Consider the following 17,854-nt stretch of genomic DNA (forward strand, 5'->3'; position numbering starts at 1 on the left):
AGGAAAGACACCAATCAACATCCCATTTTTGGGAGGAGGGGAGTGCGTGCTTTTGCACAAAGACGCAAGTTATGAGACAGTACAGAATATTACTATCCTAAATTGCATCCAAACTCGAGAACAACATCACAAAGTGTCGAAATAAGACAACACAAGCATGTGTCATTTTGTACAGATGAACAACCTGCCCTGACCAGAGCTGTGGATATATCCTTTCCAATTGTGTTTATGGTGCAATGTACATGGTCTGATAAATCAACCCCACAAATCTGTATTGATACTGATGGACGATAACCCGAAAATAAACATCATCACGGGCGAGGGGCTGATTTATCGGTCTACAATGTACAGAGCACATGAACATAAAAAAATAAAAGCAATACCCATCCCCCCCCCAAAAAAAACCCCATTAAATTCCAACTCCAAAGAAAAGTTGGTGTCTGGTAATCTAAAAAAACAAAAAAAAAAAAAAGGCGCATATCGTGACAACACTTTACAGCTGTAAATCTGATTCGGTGTAAAACCAACAATCTCATTTCACAATTTATTCGCATATTATATGATCAGTTTCACATTTTGTTTACTTATAACATATTTTCACAGATACATTAGCATTATAAAGAATTTTAAATGTGGTTTGTGGTAAATAAAAGAACCCCTCTATAAATAAATACAGAGGTCTGCGTTGACTTGAATAACGTAAAAATGGTCGTCCATACACCAGAGGCCTAAGGCTTTTTAAAAGTTCCCAAAGGAAGAAACACAAGGATGACACAACATTGCTACTAAAAATAAAGCTTGTGAGACTTGCGAAATGGGTTTATTTTTTTATATTTTTTTATTTTTTTGTAAGATAGATTATTTCGATGGTATTCGGAACAATTAGTGAAACTATACGAAGTAGATATATATGTTCCAAATGAATATCGATCTGGTGAATTTGAAATAAATCCTAAAGTTCTTTGAGGTGCAAACTGTTTAATACATTTACTAAGTGTATAATTTCGAAATTATCAATGTTTTATCCAGATTTATTTGTATAAAAAAAGAATTATGAAATCTTTACAAAGTTACTTAACTTGACAAACAAAGCAACACACAATGTATTATATTTTTTTTATTATTTAAAAAAAGCATATCAATTTCGAAAGTTAGTGTGGAATTCCCCACAACTTATTTATGTAAAGGATCAATGTTTACCAAAAACATGTTTAAAAAATTAAATAAAAGAGAGTTTACACCTACAAACGCAAAGAAGAAAAAGGGTGGGAGTGGGAATGGGGCATCAATTTAGGCTCGAACTCCAACACTCAATCCATGCGATTTTGACTCAGACTACAACTGATATAAATTGAAACACATCCATTTTTAACAGCATGATACAAGAGGGATAAGGTTTGTATTCAGTTTAGTTTACAGTTCTGGTATACAACGCAATCACAGGATTATGAGAAAAAACAGACGATGATATGCTATTACTGAGATAGATATTAACTTATTAAGAGGCTGAAAGTAGTTAGAAAGTCCGCCTCAGATGCAGGAGGTAGTGGGTTCGATCCCCGGCCGAGTCATACCAAAGAATTGTGAAAATGGTACTAGTAGCATTAAGAGGTTTGTGTCAGGACTGGTCGGCCTTATATCAAGATAATGTGACTGGATGGGACATAATGCCCCAGTGTTAGACATCAGTATAAACTGCCACAATGCATACATCGTAGCCATATGACTAAAACTGTTAAAGCTACTTTTAAAAAATGTAGATCACACACACACACACACACACACACACAGAGGAGGTTATAGATCGGTACATGACAATGTCAATAGTTAATACACCCTTCAAGCAAATGTGTGAAAACCAGTCTCATATTCTGGAAGTTGCTATAAATAAGCATGGCGTCGGAACTTTTCAGGTACCTATGCTGCGGTGCTAGTTTCCTTTTGGACAGTTTTGCCTTATACATCATGCAATAAGACTTAACACTAGTTTTCTTTTATTTCAGCCAAGCAAACGCAGAATTTGTGGATGAAAACTACGAAAAAGCACTAAATGTAAGTTTATCTAGGAAAATGTTACCATCACCTTCCACATTTGAAACTGCAGTTCAGAATCAATTAAACTGCTTAGAATCGATAGAAGTTGATACAAACTCTGTTGTTCACCGTTTTTATTTACATTTGTTACAGCTTAGTTGTACGGTTGTGGTCTTGTTTAGGTGTCATCTTGCACCCTACCCGGTGAAGTCTGATATTTGGATTAATTGGCCATCCAACACAACATATTCAGTACCCGTGTGGGGTGGGTAGGGGTTAATTGATTCTGGGTAGTGTTCTATCAATTATATAGACCATGCTACGCCACTATCAGTGTTGTAGAGAGCAGAGTAAGCCCTATTCTGAGACATCAACCTTTCTACAAAGAAATCGTGCTTTCACAGTAACCAAAACAAAACGAAACATAACGAAAGGAAAGTTCTAATGGTTTCACTGCCTTATATTACAACATTGATACATGGCTTTAGAATCAGAGGTGGTTTTCCAGTTTTATCGGGGAAGGGGGTCGGTATGCACCTAGGATTTATTTTCTTATAAAAAAAATAATTCTAGCCCAATTCCTTGGGGACTCCCCCTCCTGCCCCCACCCCATTACAATAAGGTTAGTGTACAGTGTTGATCTGTTTGTCACAGGACAAAATCTTGATCTTTTGGCTGACAGCTAATCCTGTGTTTAGACATGCTTTAACACGTGAAATAAAAGTCAAACCATGTAAATAAACTTTTTTTTTTTTGCATTGCATCCAGACACTTAGGCACAGAGTATATAGCATACCTGGATACCCAAAGTGTCAAACTGACAGCAATGCATACTAAATTACTGTCCCCTGCATATGTGGGCAGGGCATGTATGTTTTTTGTTACAGCAGTTTTTTAGTTAGCTAAGAAAGAGTAGATCACTGGTGCAGAATTTAATTGTTACATGTGTATTTTATGTATATGCCAAAGCAATTTTTCTGGACCTAGGACTACAATAGCAGGAGTAACAAGGGATCTGAAGAATCAAGTAACCGAGGTTACAAATTAAGATGGTCCATGCTAGATTAAAATATTGAGGCAAACATGTCTCCTCTCTCCAGCAAGAAAGAAATGAAAAGTACAAAATTAGGGAAACGAGATTGCAGAAAGTTACAATAGTTGCTTAAAACTTCTTTTTGCACATTTCATGTTGCATGATGAAAATACTAATGAAAAGTAATGAAAATATGCAAACTTATTTTGCTTCAATACACCAGTTATATAACAAATAATGGCAACCTCAGAAGTAGAATATAGTTTTACAAAATCTGCATTAATTTTAATGGAAGTCTTTTTTCATATGTTTATAACATAGAATATTTGATAAAAGTATTAATTTTAATGGTTCCAAATGTGGATTCAAATCTACTAAGACATCATTCATTTCTGATTAGCACCAGCAGTTAATTGAATTCTTCAAAAAATATTTTCAAGGGTGACATTTTATGGATGGAATTTTGCAAATAGCAATATTTTTTTTCCATTTATGTTCATCAGATTGACTTAAAAATTGACTACACCACATTAAACTTTATATCTTTTCAAGGGAAAATTTGCTTAAAAATAGACATTTACTTCGACTATTAATGAATTGTATTAAAACAAATAGAAGCGGGGGGATGTGAAATGAATGCAAGTAAAAGAAATAATTATTTTGCCTCATTTGCCCCCTAGGGTGAATCTTGAATTGTGTACATACATTCAAGAATCTTTTCATGGTTCATTTTTATGAATTAACAGTGTGTAACTATAGTTAAAAATTTTAGTATGACCATTTTACCTTTAAAAAGTTCACAATTCCATGGCCCAAACCCCCCAACTAACTTTGAAAATAGTGGGTAAATTTCTTTGCTAATAGGGCTTCTATGCAGGCATGCATGCTTATGAGTCCACATGATCATAATATCAATATAGGTGCAACATTCAGAAATTTAAAAAAATGTGGTTAAATTGAGGGACTTGCGAAGTAGCTTGAACGCCAATGCATTAGGTACATGTATATAAGATTTCCTTCACTTGGATGTACATATCAATTAATAAATTAACAGTCCATGCTAAGGAGCTATTCGAGGCAGTAGTCACCCCTGAGTCTGTCATTTCACATAAACATGATCAGAATGTTCAATTTAAAGTAAACATTTACTTTTTGTGTCAGTTTTCCTTCCAAGAGGTTGGTATAAAAGATAGAAAAATAGGTTTTATGTTTTGTGCTCATTTTCAGTACTAATTTGATAATAAGTGCCAGAATTATGCGAAGAAATTTTCTGTATGTTATCTACAGATCTTCCACCAAAACTTCTGCCACATTTTAATAGAATTTTATCAGTATTTTAATAAGAGAAGAGAAGAGAAGGTACAATTTTAGAAGAAGGTATAAGAGAAGAAAAGGTACAAAACAGACAGCTTAAAGCAACATTTTTGAACATTACAAGTTTTGACCTCTTTGCATGCACATTTCAGTTATCTTTGCAAACTTTGCCCTCTTCTGGCTGGAGTGAGAAGTTGTCTCACCCTGAAATGTGTATTACTGTGCAGCGGGGACCTGCAATTGTACAACCTGTCCAGCCTGGACATACAACATAATCTATATTAAAAAAATGTACTGGAGCATAAAATACAGGTCACTTTCACTTGATACATGTATACAGTCTTATTAAAGTAAAATGCCACACCTGCTTAAATAGATTAACTAATCTGTTTCAGTCCTCTACCACTTAATTGTTTTTAATGCATTTTCCTTAATAACTAGTCATGGAATTGAATTTAGCATGACCTTGAAGCTAATGCTTGTTTTTGTACTTTTTTCTGGTTTGTCTCAGGTGTTGGACTGTGCAGAAATCATAAATTTTCAGTTCTTTCCAAACAGCAACATTCTAAACTTAGATGCACCGGTGCATTTCAAGTATTTTAAATTCAGATGTTACGATTTAGCTATGGATGTATACAGAATTTATGGATTTTAAATACGTTAAGTGACTACACCCAAAAAATATGCAATCTTTGAAATTATATACATTCTTTTACTCTTTAGAGGCTTTGTTGATTATTATGTATGAATACATTTTCATATCTTTCTGGGTTTATTTTCTTTCAGCTGTATTCAAAAGCTATAGAGATTGATGGTGAAAAGGATGACTACTACTCCAGTAGATCACATGCATATATAAAACTAGAAAGATACCAAGGTATGTAGGCCACAAATAGGGTAAAATTGTTCTAAACTGGAGTGGTCTAAAGCACTCTCCGTTACGGATCACTGCCATCTCACCTCTGTCTGCACCGGTTCGAGTTTCGGATTCAGCCATTGTGGGTATGTGAGAAAGCTTGCCAGTAACTTCTCGTGGGTTGGTGGTTCTTTCCGGGGTTTTCCCGGGTTCTTTCTCCACCATTAATACTGGCCGCCATGTATAGCCTATTGTGTGCTGAAAAATGGCGTTAAACCCCACAACAACAACAACAACAAAAAAATGTTCTAAACTGTTGAGAGCAACAAGTTTTGCTGATTTTTTTAAGAGATGGTACAGTGTTCTCTCACTATAAAGCAGTGCTGCAGATGTTTCTCCACAGGGCTATTATTATCACGGTCCCAGTGTGCTATTAGTTCAACCCATAGTGATGCACAGTGCACCATAGTGGATACACTGTTGTGTCTCCCCTCTACCCATTAAAAATAAATTTGTTAAATAACATTGTTGTCCGTTTCCAAACTCCATCAAGTGACACCTCCTCTCACTGCTTCTTGGATATGAAATTAAGATAATCCAGGATAAGTACTTATTCACTAAACTGTTACCTTTTGTACCTGGCTTGAACATGACTACCACATGCTCGTGTAGAAAAATGGACACACCAGTGTAAAATGTGTAAAAGCACCAGTACAGACCAATATCAACCTGACTAAGAAGAACAGCTGAGAGTTTGCAGATTTCAATTCTGATAGCTGGATTTATGGAATGAATAAGAATAGGAACCGAAAGATAGATTTCAGCACTGTTTGGAACATTTTGTATCCATGGGCCAGAGACATGTACATGTTAATGTATGTTTCTGTTTGGGCATATTGCTAAATTTTGGTTTGGATCTACTTGGTTGCCAACAGGTGAGATTTGGGTATCACATAAAATGCTGTTTCGATGTACTGTAGTTACTATTTTCAGGAACATATGGCCAGTAAAATAATGTTAAAAAATGTAAATTTTATCACACACACCCCCACTGTGCATGTGATGCGTCTGTCTGATTAGTTTCATGATGATCAATGACTTGCCTGTCATAATACTTTCATTAAATTAAATAGTAAGATTTGCATTGTGGAGTCATTTTGTATTGTGTTTGAATAAAGAAAACAAAAATACTTTGATATATTCCAAATTTGACAAATTTATGAATTTATAGATAAACTGCCATTGTCCATCCTCTTTCATCATTATGTGGGTAAAATTTTAGGTTGTTTTTATTGAAAACCCAAACAGTTGCACACGACATTCACTTTACACATGGCACATTTCTTGCTATCCTGTTGTCAGAAACCATCATGGAGCCGATCAGAGGTTGTTTACATTTGATGAGGATGCTTGCTTAAGATGTCCTTAATGATGTTACGCGACTGTTATGAGTACCTGTAAGATACGTGATATGTGACAAGACAATTCTTGAAATGGTCAGCAAATCAACTTAACATAAATTGTTTATCTTTAATTACAAATATGTGATGATCATTAAAATGAAAGAATTCAGTGAGAAAACACCAGTATTTTCTGAGTACTCTTGAGATGGTTGTTTATGACTGATATCAACACCATCCTCATGTAAGATTTATGGACCGGATGTGTTTGTCCATGTTGTTGTACCTAAAAGCTGTACTGTTAACAAACATAACTAAAATTCTGTACCAATTTATCCTAGTGGCATGCCTGAAAGAAGCCTTGATATTGACATTTGGTATTTTTGCAGTACAATCAAAATCAAAAGTTTTATTTTTGACCAACTTGTGCACAAATCACATGACATTGATGAAACGGCAGTTATAAAACTTGATTACTGTTTAGTGATTCCTATGTATTATTCTTTTAAGAGGATAGCACTCGCATGCACCTAATTAAACTGAAATATTGCATTTCCAGTTAATGATTGGAGGTAATTTGTTTACTTCTGATTAACATATTTGCAACTCACATAACTTTTATGGAACAGAATTGGCAGTCATAGTAACATGATTCTTGTTTATAGTCTAGGAAAGTTACGCAATTTAACATTTGCTTAAAATCAGATTTTGACATGGTTGAGTACTGTCAAGAGACTTACATTGATTGAGTACTGTCAAGAGACTTTATAGCAACAGCAGCATTTACATTGAGTACTATCAAGAGACATAGCAACAGCAGCATTTACATTGAGTACTATCAAGAGACATAGCAGCAGCAGCATTTACATTGAGTACTGTCAAGAGACATAGCAACAGCAGCATTTACATTGAGTACTGTCAAGAGACATAGCAACAGCAGCATTTACATTGAGTACTGTCAAGAGACTTCATAGCAACAGCAGCATTTACATTGAGTACTGTCAAGAGACTTCATAGCAAAAGCAGTATCAGATCAACAATAAGGACCAAAATGTTTCCTGTCACCAAGTGCTTAGTTTAGAAGTCGCCCTAAGCAAGTTGGCATGCCAGTAAGTATACATAAGGCCAAGAGGTGTGCTTAAAGAATCAGTATTATATATTGCAAATGAAAGCAATGCAGAAGAATATACATTTAGGGCTACAGGGGCCATCCATTTAGTACATACGCAAATATCTGGCAAATCTTGACCCCTACCCTGTACATATGGATTACTTTTTTACACCCCACCCCCCACATATGTATGCTTGACGCACACACACACCCAAATTCTATAGAACAGCCTCTATTTAATCCATGCAGAAACGATTAAGGATTAATATTAGCTTGTTAAATAAAACAGATAGTCCACCGAAGTTCAATATTTAGCTGCATGAAAGAAAAAAGCTGTGTAACTTGAAAAAGTTTGTCTAGTGTCCACTAGAATTCGAATGCCGACTGAACCCAGTCGAACAGGTTACGTATTATACAAATTATTGTCGAGGTTTCACCCCATCGCACCCCATTTACTACGTGTACATACATTATCAGTAGACTCCCCCCATACACAGGCATATACATTTGGGTTAACCCTCCTCACCCCTCCATGTTTACATAATAAATGGGCGGCCCCATATCAATATTTTAAAGTACATATATAAATAGTTAATACATTGTATGTAAATATGTTTGTTTTTTTATTACATCAGAATTATCATTGGCAGCCAAATTTCAAGAAATTTGGCAAATTGAGGGCAGTGAAGAAACTGAATACAAAATATTATCAACAGATGTGGTGTAGCTACTTCTAGCACTAAATCTGTCAGTTGCTGACTAACAAATATATTTTGAATTTTAAATAGAGAAATAAAATTTGTTTTGTGCTAATTGCAGATGTTCACTAACATCTTAAAAAATATGAGAATGTTTCACATGAGAATATTTGTAAATTCCTAATGTAATGTTTGAAGTTCTTACTTGATGTATTACGAGTACATGATAAAAGGACACATTTTATACACATCTTAACCATACAGATGCTGATGCTGTGTATATTCATTATGTAGTTGTAATTGATTTATGTTAATTATTATCCAGATAAGACAAGAAATCATCAATGAATTATATACTTTGCCAATCCAGTCAGTGAGTTACAAGTTAATGACAGCAATGATCTGACAAGCATTATTTGGAAAGGAAAATGGATAGTTATCTTCCAGCTGTTAATTTATAGAAGATGGGATACTAGACCATTGATCCATAATAAATTTGACGTGAAAATGAAGCATTTCGAATTTAGGGTATTTGTCTCACAGGATTGGCTGAAGAGCATATTGTTAGTCTAATGGAAATCGATTTGGACCCATATGTTGCTCTTATACTCACATAGAATATTCAGAAAAACAATAGTTTGGTCAGTAAACCTTAACTTAAGTGGGTGATGCAATATGAATTTCTTTTTATGTGTTTATCCAAATAGGAAAAAGAGCAGTTTGTGTCTTTGAATTGTACCTGTTTTGAAAACATGCATAGAAAAAGTTTTATCTTACTCTGTTATTTATATTTACATATTCTACCTCAAGCAAGAGTAGACATTTAGTTTGATCAATAAACCTTAATTTGTGATCATAACACTCATTTAAAAAAAAAACATTTTTTGGATCTACTGTATAATTGATCCAATGTTATAAAAACAAAATTCCAGGGAGAACCTTGCCCGTGTATAACATGGTTTCTGACGTCACATCGGATTGAAAATTCACTTGATCACCCAATTCAAAATGGCAGGTGAAAATTTCCAGTAGTTGAATGAATTTTGCAATTATTTTACCAGTCTGATGATTGTTGATTCAGGGCTAACCATTTTTTCTCTTTAATGAAAAGGACATTCTGTCATTTAATATTTCATAGTTTTGGCCAGAAAGGTTGTTTTCTATTAGTTTTGATAAAGTTAATACAAGAGCTTTGTGTACACTCTTTAATAGTAATATATGTTTATTAAGGGGAGAGCAACTGGTGTGATTAGTAATTACATAAGAACTGGAATTGAAAGGTCACTGATTTTCAGAAATAAACTTTAAATTAAGGTCATTAACATCATCTGCTATTATATTTATATAAACAGAGTACAACATTTTATTATTTGCCTGACTGGGAAAGTCAATTATTGGAGATTTTTCTACCTAGGAATATGGCCAGAAATTAAGCCATGCATGTGAGTGCACAAATCATACAAAATTTATATGAATTGACGCACTTGGAAAGCAGTGTTACCTGAGAACTCCCACGAATTGGTTCAAAGTTGAACATATGAAAATGTACTCTGCAAAGTATACGGTTTATATTTAACTTTTAAACTTTAAAGTGCTTGCTGGGTAATAAGTCAAACCGCCAGAACAGGTCTTGTGGCACTTGCCTCAATGTATGTCTTTTCAGGTAGGCAAGTGTTTACACATCTGGTTACTTCCATTGGTCTCTGAAACAAGCATTCTGTCAGTGGAATCTTTCATTCATTAAGGATGCATGCTTTAGTGATGGGCTACATAGAAAACCCAATATGGCTGACTTCCAGCATGGTTCAGCTTTAGATGACAATTTCATTTGGCAAATACTGGCTGGTAATAGGGACGATGATGATGATGATTTGGAAAGTTTTGAGGTACATGTAAATCAGATTATTGGAGCTATTGGAAATACCATTGAGTGATTTTTGAGGCCAAATATGAATATGAGTGATGTATATGCTGGATGGACAAAAACAGATGACATGACAGTCAGCCCTGTAAATATAAAGTCCAATTAAAATACAGACCATTTAAATGTAGAGTCCAATTAAAAATCAGCCAGTTAGTGTTTTTACAGCTAGAGGGGACATCTAGAACCCTGATTGCAGCAGGAAGAAATAGATAATGGCTATTTAAGTTTTGTCTAAATATTCAACTATGTCAGCTTCTGTTTATTTTCCTAATTACCCATTATTTTGTTGACAAGGGGTGAGATTCCCCCTTAGATAAAATCCTGACAGCATCTCTGCATGGCTGTGGTCATGGATCCCATTATGCCATACCCCAGTACAATATGACCTTACCAGTATAACAGTATACAGTTCATTTTTATGGCATATCTGAACAGCATTATAGTGACAGATCATTTTGTAATGTACCGCAATACAATGCGACCTAGCCAGTATCATGGTACACATCTCCCCTGTACAGCGTTATAGTAAGAGAGCACATTGTAATGTACCCCAATACGAGGTGATATGGCAAGTATCATGGTACACATAAAAGTCTCCCCTATACAGCGTTATAGTGAGAGACCACAGTGTAATGTACCCCAATACAAGGTGATATAGCCAGTATCATGGTACCCATAAAAGTCTCCCCTGTACAGCATTATAGTGAGAGACCGCAGTGTAATGTACCCCAATACATGGTGATATAGCCAGTATCATGGTACCCATCTCCCCTGTACAGTGTTATAGTGAGAGACCACAGTGTAATCTACCTGAATACAAGGCGACATAGCCAGTATCATGGTACACAGATGTCTCCCTTGTACAGCATTATAATGACAGACCACAGTGTAATAATGTACCCCAATACAAGGTGACCTAGCCAGTATCATGGTACACATGTCTCCCTTGTACATCATTATGGTGAGAGACCACAATTTAATGTACTCCAGTATAAGGTGACCTAGCCAGTATTATGGTAAATATGTATGGTTCCCCTGTACAGCATTAGTGAGCCAGCATGAGGCAATGCGGCACCCTGTGTGAAACAGATAATTGATGCCCCTTAACCCCAGATCATTAAAATATTTGTTGTTAAGAAATTAATGGAAGGTATGATGAAATAAAAAGATTTTGATTTGAAGAAAAACAAAGGTTTTATGATGTTTTAGCTCCATTGTTTTGATTTTTGCAATCCTTTTCTTCGACGATTTGGCACCTCTCAGAAAACAGCTCCTTATGCAAATGCACTGCTCACACATAGCCTGCTCTGGCCCTAATAGTGAGAGACCACTGTTATATGTACCACTGCATAAGGTGACCTTGCTTATATTAAGTACCTTTTTGTGGCTCCCCAGAATAGTGTTTTAATAAGAGACCAGTGTTTAACGTACTGCAGCATAAGGTGATCTTGCCTTAATCATAGTACCTTTTCATTACTCCCCTGAATAGCTATATAATGTACCCCAGTATAAGATGACCTTGTCTATATCACAGTATACAATATGTGTTTATGGCTCCCTTTAACAGCATTATAGTTACAGACCATTACACATTGATGATTTCCCAAGCAGCATTATGGTGAAAAAAACTCTGTTCAGCATTTTCATATTAGTAGGTATTAGAATTACCTTATTGAGACTAACTTGTTTGACCGAACTGAAGAAGAAACTAGGTTATAGTGACTAGTTTAAGGAAGTTTTACTGCAGGTATTTGTTTAATAAGACCATTCCAGAAATGTATATATATATATTTACTTTTTGCACATTTTTAAAATGTAACATTTTTATTTATAGATCCTGCTAAATACAGTGTGACCCGGCTATAACACAGTAGTTGGGAGCCATAAAACCCGACCGCGTTATATACTGAACCATGTTATATGCAACCAAGTCAGTTAGCTGAAGAAAATGTACTCCCCGAAAAAGTGGAAGGGGTTAATAAATGCGGACAGTAAAATACGTGCTTCGTCTGCACAGTTAACATCTTAAATGGGTGCATATTAAATGAGAAATAACACAGTAGTTGTGAGCCATAAAACCCGACCATGTTATATATATACTGAACCATGTTATATGCAACCAAGTCAGTCAGTTGAAGAAAATGTACTCCCCCAAAAAGTGGAAGGGGTTAATAAATGCGGACAGTAAAATACGTGCTTCGTCTGCACAGTTACCATCTTAAATGGATGCGTATTAAATGAGAAATACACCTGTAGTGAAAACAGAGAAGACATAATATAATAGTTTATTTAGATAACCATGAATTGGTACATATACGTGGATCCTGTTTATATATAAATGTCTAATGTATAGCATGAATAGAGTATCAACACCGTGTACTCACCTGTGAACCTCATCATTTACATTGAATCCACAATATAAGTGATTCTATCGAAAATATGCACACACACAGCTTTAAAATATTCAGTGATTTTGATTTTGTAACAGGTCATATTGGTCTGAATTCATTGGAAAAACATAGCACAATCACGTAACGAACAGCGAAACACATTTACTTTAAAGTACGTTCCAAGTCGGTAAAAGTTGTTTGCGTTTTAAGACGCCTTTGGTAGTGTTCGTAAGCATAAACTATTTCCCTAAAAAAAGAAACTTTCACAGCACAGTTAACATGTTCCAGTCTCGTTGGAAAATGCAAAAATCCATCAGATTCCATCACTTTTATTTAAGTTTGGTACTGACATTCTTTGAAGAAAAGTTCTTTGCTGTTATTGAAAGATTGTAGTCGGCTTTCTTTGATGAAGGGTGCATGCACTATTGAAGTCACTGCTAAAGGACAGCTTTGGAGAACCAAACGAATGTCCATTTCTTATTGTGGCGGCAACATCAAATAATTGTATTGCATGATTGAGACTGGTATTTTTTCCATTTGCTGAGTACGTTTTCATAACAGTCGGTGCTTCAAAGATAATTTGTTTCCTTTGAAATTTCAGTAAACTATTTTATTTATACATTTTTAAAAAGGAATTGGCTGTCATTTAGACTATTCTAGTTACTGTCCCTCCATGCCTACTGAATAAACCAATAAATAAGATGTATTTTATTTTTTACATTTGTGGTAGCAGTGTGATGCTGCCTTCCATGCATGTGTCTAAAAGTTAACAAACAGTCAATGGACGATAGAGACGCAGGTGTTCTGATGACAGGGATATTACAGAAAATGTGAGTGTTCTGAAGGATTTAATTCTGAGTGAAAAGAAGAGGAATTTTACTTACCATCCACATACAAATGTCAATCTTTGTAAATATATTAATTACTAGTGAGCGGCCAAAAATCCGAGGAAAGATAGATTATGAGACAATGCCTCATCCAGTTGATCTCTGTTACCAGAAATGTCAACAACAAAAAAGCGGATATTTCACAACATACAGAACTCATGCTAGATGTCAAGATAAGCGGATTATGATATAACAATGCACTGTTTAGATGGTTTGTCAGTATGGACAAAGAATTTGTTTATGTAACGATAGATAAATTTCAGTGCATTTTATATCCAGTTTGTGGCTTCCTTTCACGGGGCCTTTGAATTTCTGCACTCCAAACCAATGGTCGTATATAAAAGTTTAAACAGCCAACAATGTCGCAAATAAATAAAAAGCCACATGGTATGTTTTGCAGCCAATAAGGAAAAACAAAGTTTGCGACATTGGCAAAGACCTACGCGATCCAAGAATAAACTTTTTATGTGTTTTTTTCTTCTTCTTACTTTTAAGAAGAAGAAAATACTTTTTCATGTATGAGAAAAATGCATATAAAATTTCAGGAGCCAAGCCATGATTGTCTTGTATTATTCATATGTGATCTCTTCCCCAAAATGATAAACAACTTTTTTAGTTTGTTTCATACTTTTTAAGATTTTTTTTTTGTGCACAAGAAAACTACATGTATACGAGATTTCGGGAGCCATACCACAACCGCGTTTATCGGAATTTGTGTTATAACAGAGCACACTATAGCGGGGTCACACTGTACTGACTATATTGTTTGTTTATTCTTTATTAAAAGGCATCTAAAATTGATGAATGTTTTTGGAAAGAAATAGGTCTCAACAGTCGCATTAGTTTCCAGGCTTGAAAACCATGTTTAAAAGGAGAGTTTGAATATAAAAACAAACAAAAGTCATGTCATAATAATATCAGGAGAGAAGCTGGTTTTAGTATATGCATATTCTGTGCTTTTCACTGAATGTTTTCTTCATTACAGAGGCTGCTGCTGATGCTGACAAAGCTATATCAATTAACAACAGAAATGCAAAAGCTTATTTAAGGAAAGGGTATGAAGAACACAGAATTATCACTAGTTAATACAACACAGAATCATCGCTTACATTTGGAAGGGTTATAATTTTGGCTTCATTGGCAGAATGAAAACTGCCAAAAAATGTAACCACCGATAGTATACATTATTCTGCTTTAAAGCTCTGTTCATGGGAGCTATGATGATGATTTGCATTATGAAGATGCAGTATACCGAGGGATGATATAACAGAGCCATGCCATAATAGGGGATCTGAATACAAAAAAAGGGTACCTGCTAGTTAATTCTGTCAAATAACATGTAATTAGTTCTCATTAGCTAAACACTTGAGTGAAAAGAATCAGATGTCATAGATAAAACAAAATTATAATAAAAAAAAACAAGTCAATGGGGTCCATGATAATACCCACATTATACAAATGGCAGTGGTATATTGAGGGTCTGTATAGTGAGGGACAGCTGTATTACATCATCATTCAACTTTCAAGGAATGATTGTGAAAAGAAAGCATTATGTAAGTATTTTGTTAACAGCACAAAAATTTGGTACATAATATATACAACATAATATGTAGTAAATTCAACCTTTTGTGAAAGCAGTCAAAATTAAAGCACTTAAATCATGGCTGAAACTTAGATCAGAATATTGGGGTAAGTAACTCCTCCCATCAAATCAAAAAGTGAGTGGTGAGCGAAGCCTGGAAGAAATTAGGGTGGAACAAAGTGAATATAATTTTTATGCATGGATATGAATTATTGATATAAACTGTCTTAATTTTGATCAACAGCAATATAATTTGCATAATTACATGCAGTGCCATCTGTCTGACATGAAGAATTACATTTCTGCTTTTGTGTTTAAATACTGTTAGAATTATTATGCTTTTAGAAAAAGAACAAACAAATGCTGGTATTGGTTTCAAAAAATGAAATTGTCAAAGCAATATCTACACAAAACTTGTAATGTTTTGAAGGCAGCATCTTCATAAGATCCGTGCAGAATTCTTAAATCTGTTTTCTTCTTTCCTTTGTTTGCTATTGATTCCCTTGTGGATCCAAATCATAAATATGCTGGATGATAGAACAAATGGGGAATGTTCACAAATACAACATTATGCACAATGTCGAAGCTGAATTCTGGAAATGTGTTGACATTTCTTGATTTAATGTTTGTACATGTACACATTGTTATGATTCTGTGGTCATAAACTAAATAACAGAAAGAATCTAAACCAAGAAGTTTTGTAAAACTTAACAAACAATTTAATTATCTATGTTATAAAATTAAAATGTGAGGGGAACTAGCAGTATTATGAAGTAATTCAAAAATAATCATGAAAGAGTTCTATTAAGTCCAAATGAATGAAAAGTTCTGTATAAATTTCAGACCCGGAAATGTACTGGTCCTCCAAGAATCATGACATTGTCAACATAGTGTTGTCAAGAACTAATTTGAATAATTCTCAATAGTTCCAAAATAATAATATTTTCCAATGAGCACTTTCTGTTTCCACTGAACATTCCAGACACATTTTTCCTCTCATATAATATCTAAGTACAACATAAAATACATCTGCAGACTTGATGTTATGACAGGAACACAAGAAATAAGAATGGTTCCAAAATAGGAATGAAATCTGATTATCTTTTATGACAATATATTGCAATAAATCCAGTGTGACATATCTTAATAAAATCTAATATTTCAAAATGCCTATTCACGCGACCTAACTCATCCAGTAGGAATTAACTTAATTCTAAGATATCACCTGACCAATCTGTCCAGTGGGAAAAGGGTTGAATCTCTTAAACATATTTACAGATTTTATTATTAGTAACTGTCAACACATATGTAAGTATCTATTTATAGATCCTGGGGCCCCAAGTGGCCGAGTGGTCTAAAGCGCTCTCCGTTACGGATCACTGCCATCTCACCTCTGTCTGCGTGGGTTCGAGTCCAAGGCTCGGCTAGCGTGGGTACGTGGGAAAGCCTGCCAGTAGCTTCTCGTGGGTCGGTGGTTCTTCCCTGGGGTTTTCAGGGTTCTTCCTCCACCATTAATACTGGCCGCCATGTATAGCCTATTGTGTGCTGAAAAATGGCGTTAAACCCTACAACAGCAACAACAACAACATTTATAGATCCTATGCAATTTTACATTTTCTAATATGTTAAAAAAGACCCTATGGAAGTATGAGATCCAGTTTTAAACAATCACTACAATTTACAGTCATCATATTTAATGTTCCAGCTTGAATCTGAAATGTGAATGGTTCCAGTCCCTTTTTTAAAAGAAAGATGAATAATGTAGAAGAGTGTTTTAATTTCAAAGGTAGAGAGACAAGACTAACCCAGAAAAAATTAAATTTTCCACTTAAAAAATGTAGCATTTAGCTATTTTTAATTAATTTTAATAAATTTAATTGTCCAGAATAATTGTATAAACTTGTTTACACTAAATTTTGCTGCCATACATACATGGCTTGACTGATTAATACAGTACCTGAGCAAGCAACATCGGGACTTGAATAATGCCCTGAACTATAAAGTGTTTAGATATGGATGGTTTGAATATGGCAAGACTTTACAAATATTTCTGATTTTGACTCGAGTCATATAGCCTGTATATATATTTTCAGGATTGAGTGTCACTACTTTGTTGTTTGCATGAAAAAGCTGTCAATTGCTGCAGCCAATCCCAACTTCTACAACCTAGCTCGAAAAATGTGTAACCCCTAACATATTTAAGGGTGAGGGAAAGAGGTGGACATTATTTTAGCCATACATGGCATGCACTTTCTGGAGAAGAACATCAATCATGTATAATATGTTAGTGTAAAAATGCAGACAATACAATGGGAGAACAGATATTTACCAGGACAAATTGGAATATATATAGACAATTATTTGAAAAATACTATCAAGAATTAATAATTGCCATCTCATGACTGACTAAAATTCTTTTTAATTGAAAATGAGTGTGTAGAAATTAATGGACCAGAAAAGCATATAGGATGGCCTATTGCCCATAAGAACAAGTTTGTTAAGACTGCTACTCCAAAACTACATGGGGATTGCCATGAAACTTGACAAAAAACATTAATCCCATGTGGTCCTAAAATGCTGCTATTCTGACATCCAGTATGGTCATTTTGAAAATCTTATCACTAC

General features: G+C 34.7%; 1 protein-coding gene across 1 annotated transcript in view; it reads left to right on the top strand.

The window, feature by feature from the left end:
• The first annotated feature begins 1,809 nt into the window (after positions 1-1,809).
• LOC149797435 (protein SGT1 homolog) overlaps positions 1,810-17,854 on the top strand; it is a 72,737-nt gene continuing 56,692 nt past the window's right edge. Inside the window, exons 1-4 of the mRNA XM_089962232.1 lie at positions 1,810-1,913; positions 2,004-2,052; positions 5,168-5,258; positions 14,633-14,702. Of these exons, the coding sequence (XP_089818358.1) occupies positions 1,894-1,913; positions 2,004-2,052; positions 5,168-5,258; positions 14,633-14,702 (230 nt within the window). The 5' untranslated portion in view covers positions 1,810-1,893. The remainder of the gene's footprint in view (positions 1,914-2,003; positions 2,053-5,167; positions 5,259-14,632; positions 14,703-17,854) is intronic.

Source organism: Sinohyriopsis cumingii, chromosome 6, assembly GCF_028554795.1.
Source record: "Sinohyriopsis cumingii isolate HCF-2022 chromosome 6, ASM2855479v2, whole genome shotgun sequence".
NCBI classification, from domain to species: Eukaryota; Metazoa; Mollusca; class Bivalvia; order Unionida; family Unionidae; genus Sinohyriopsis; species Sinohyriopsis cumingii.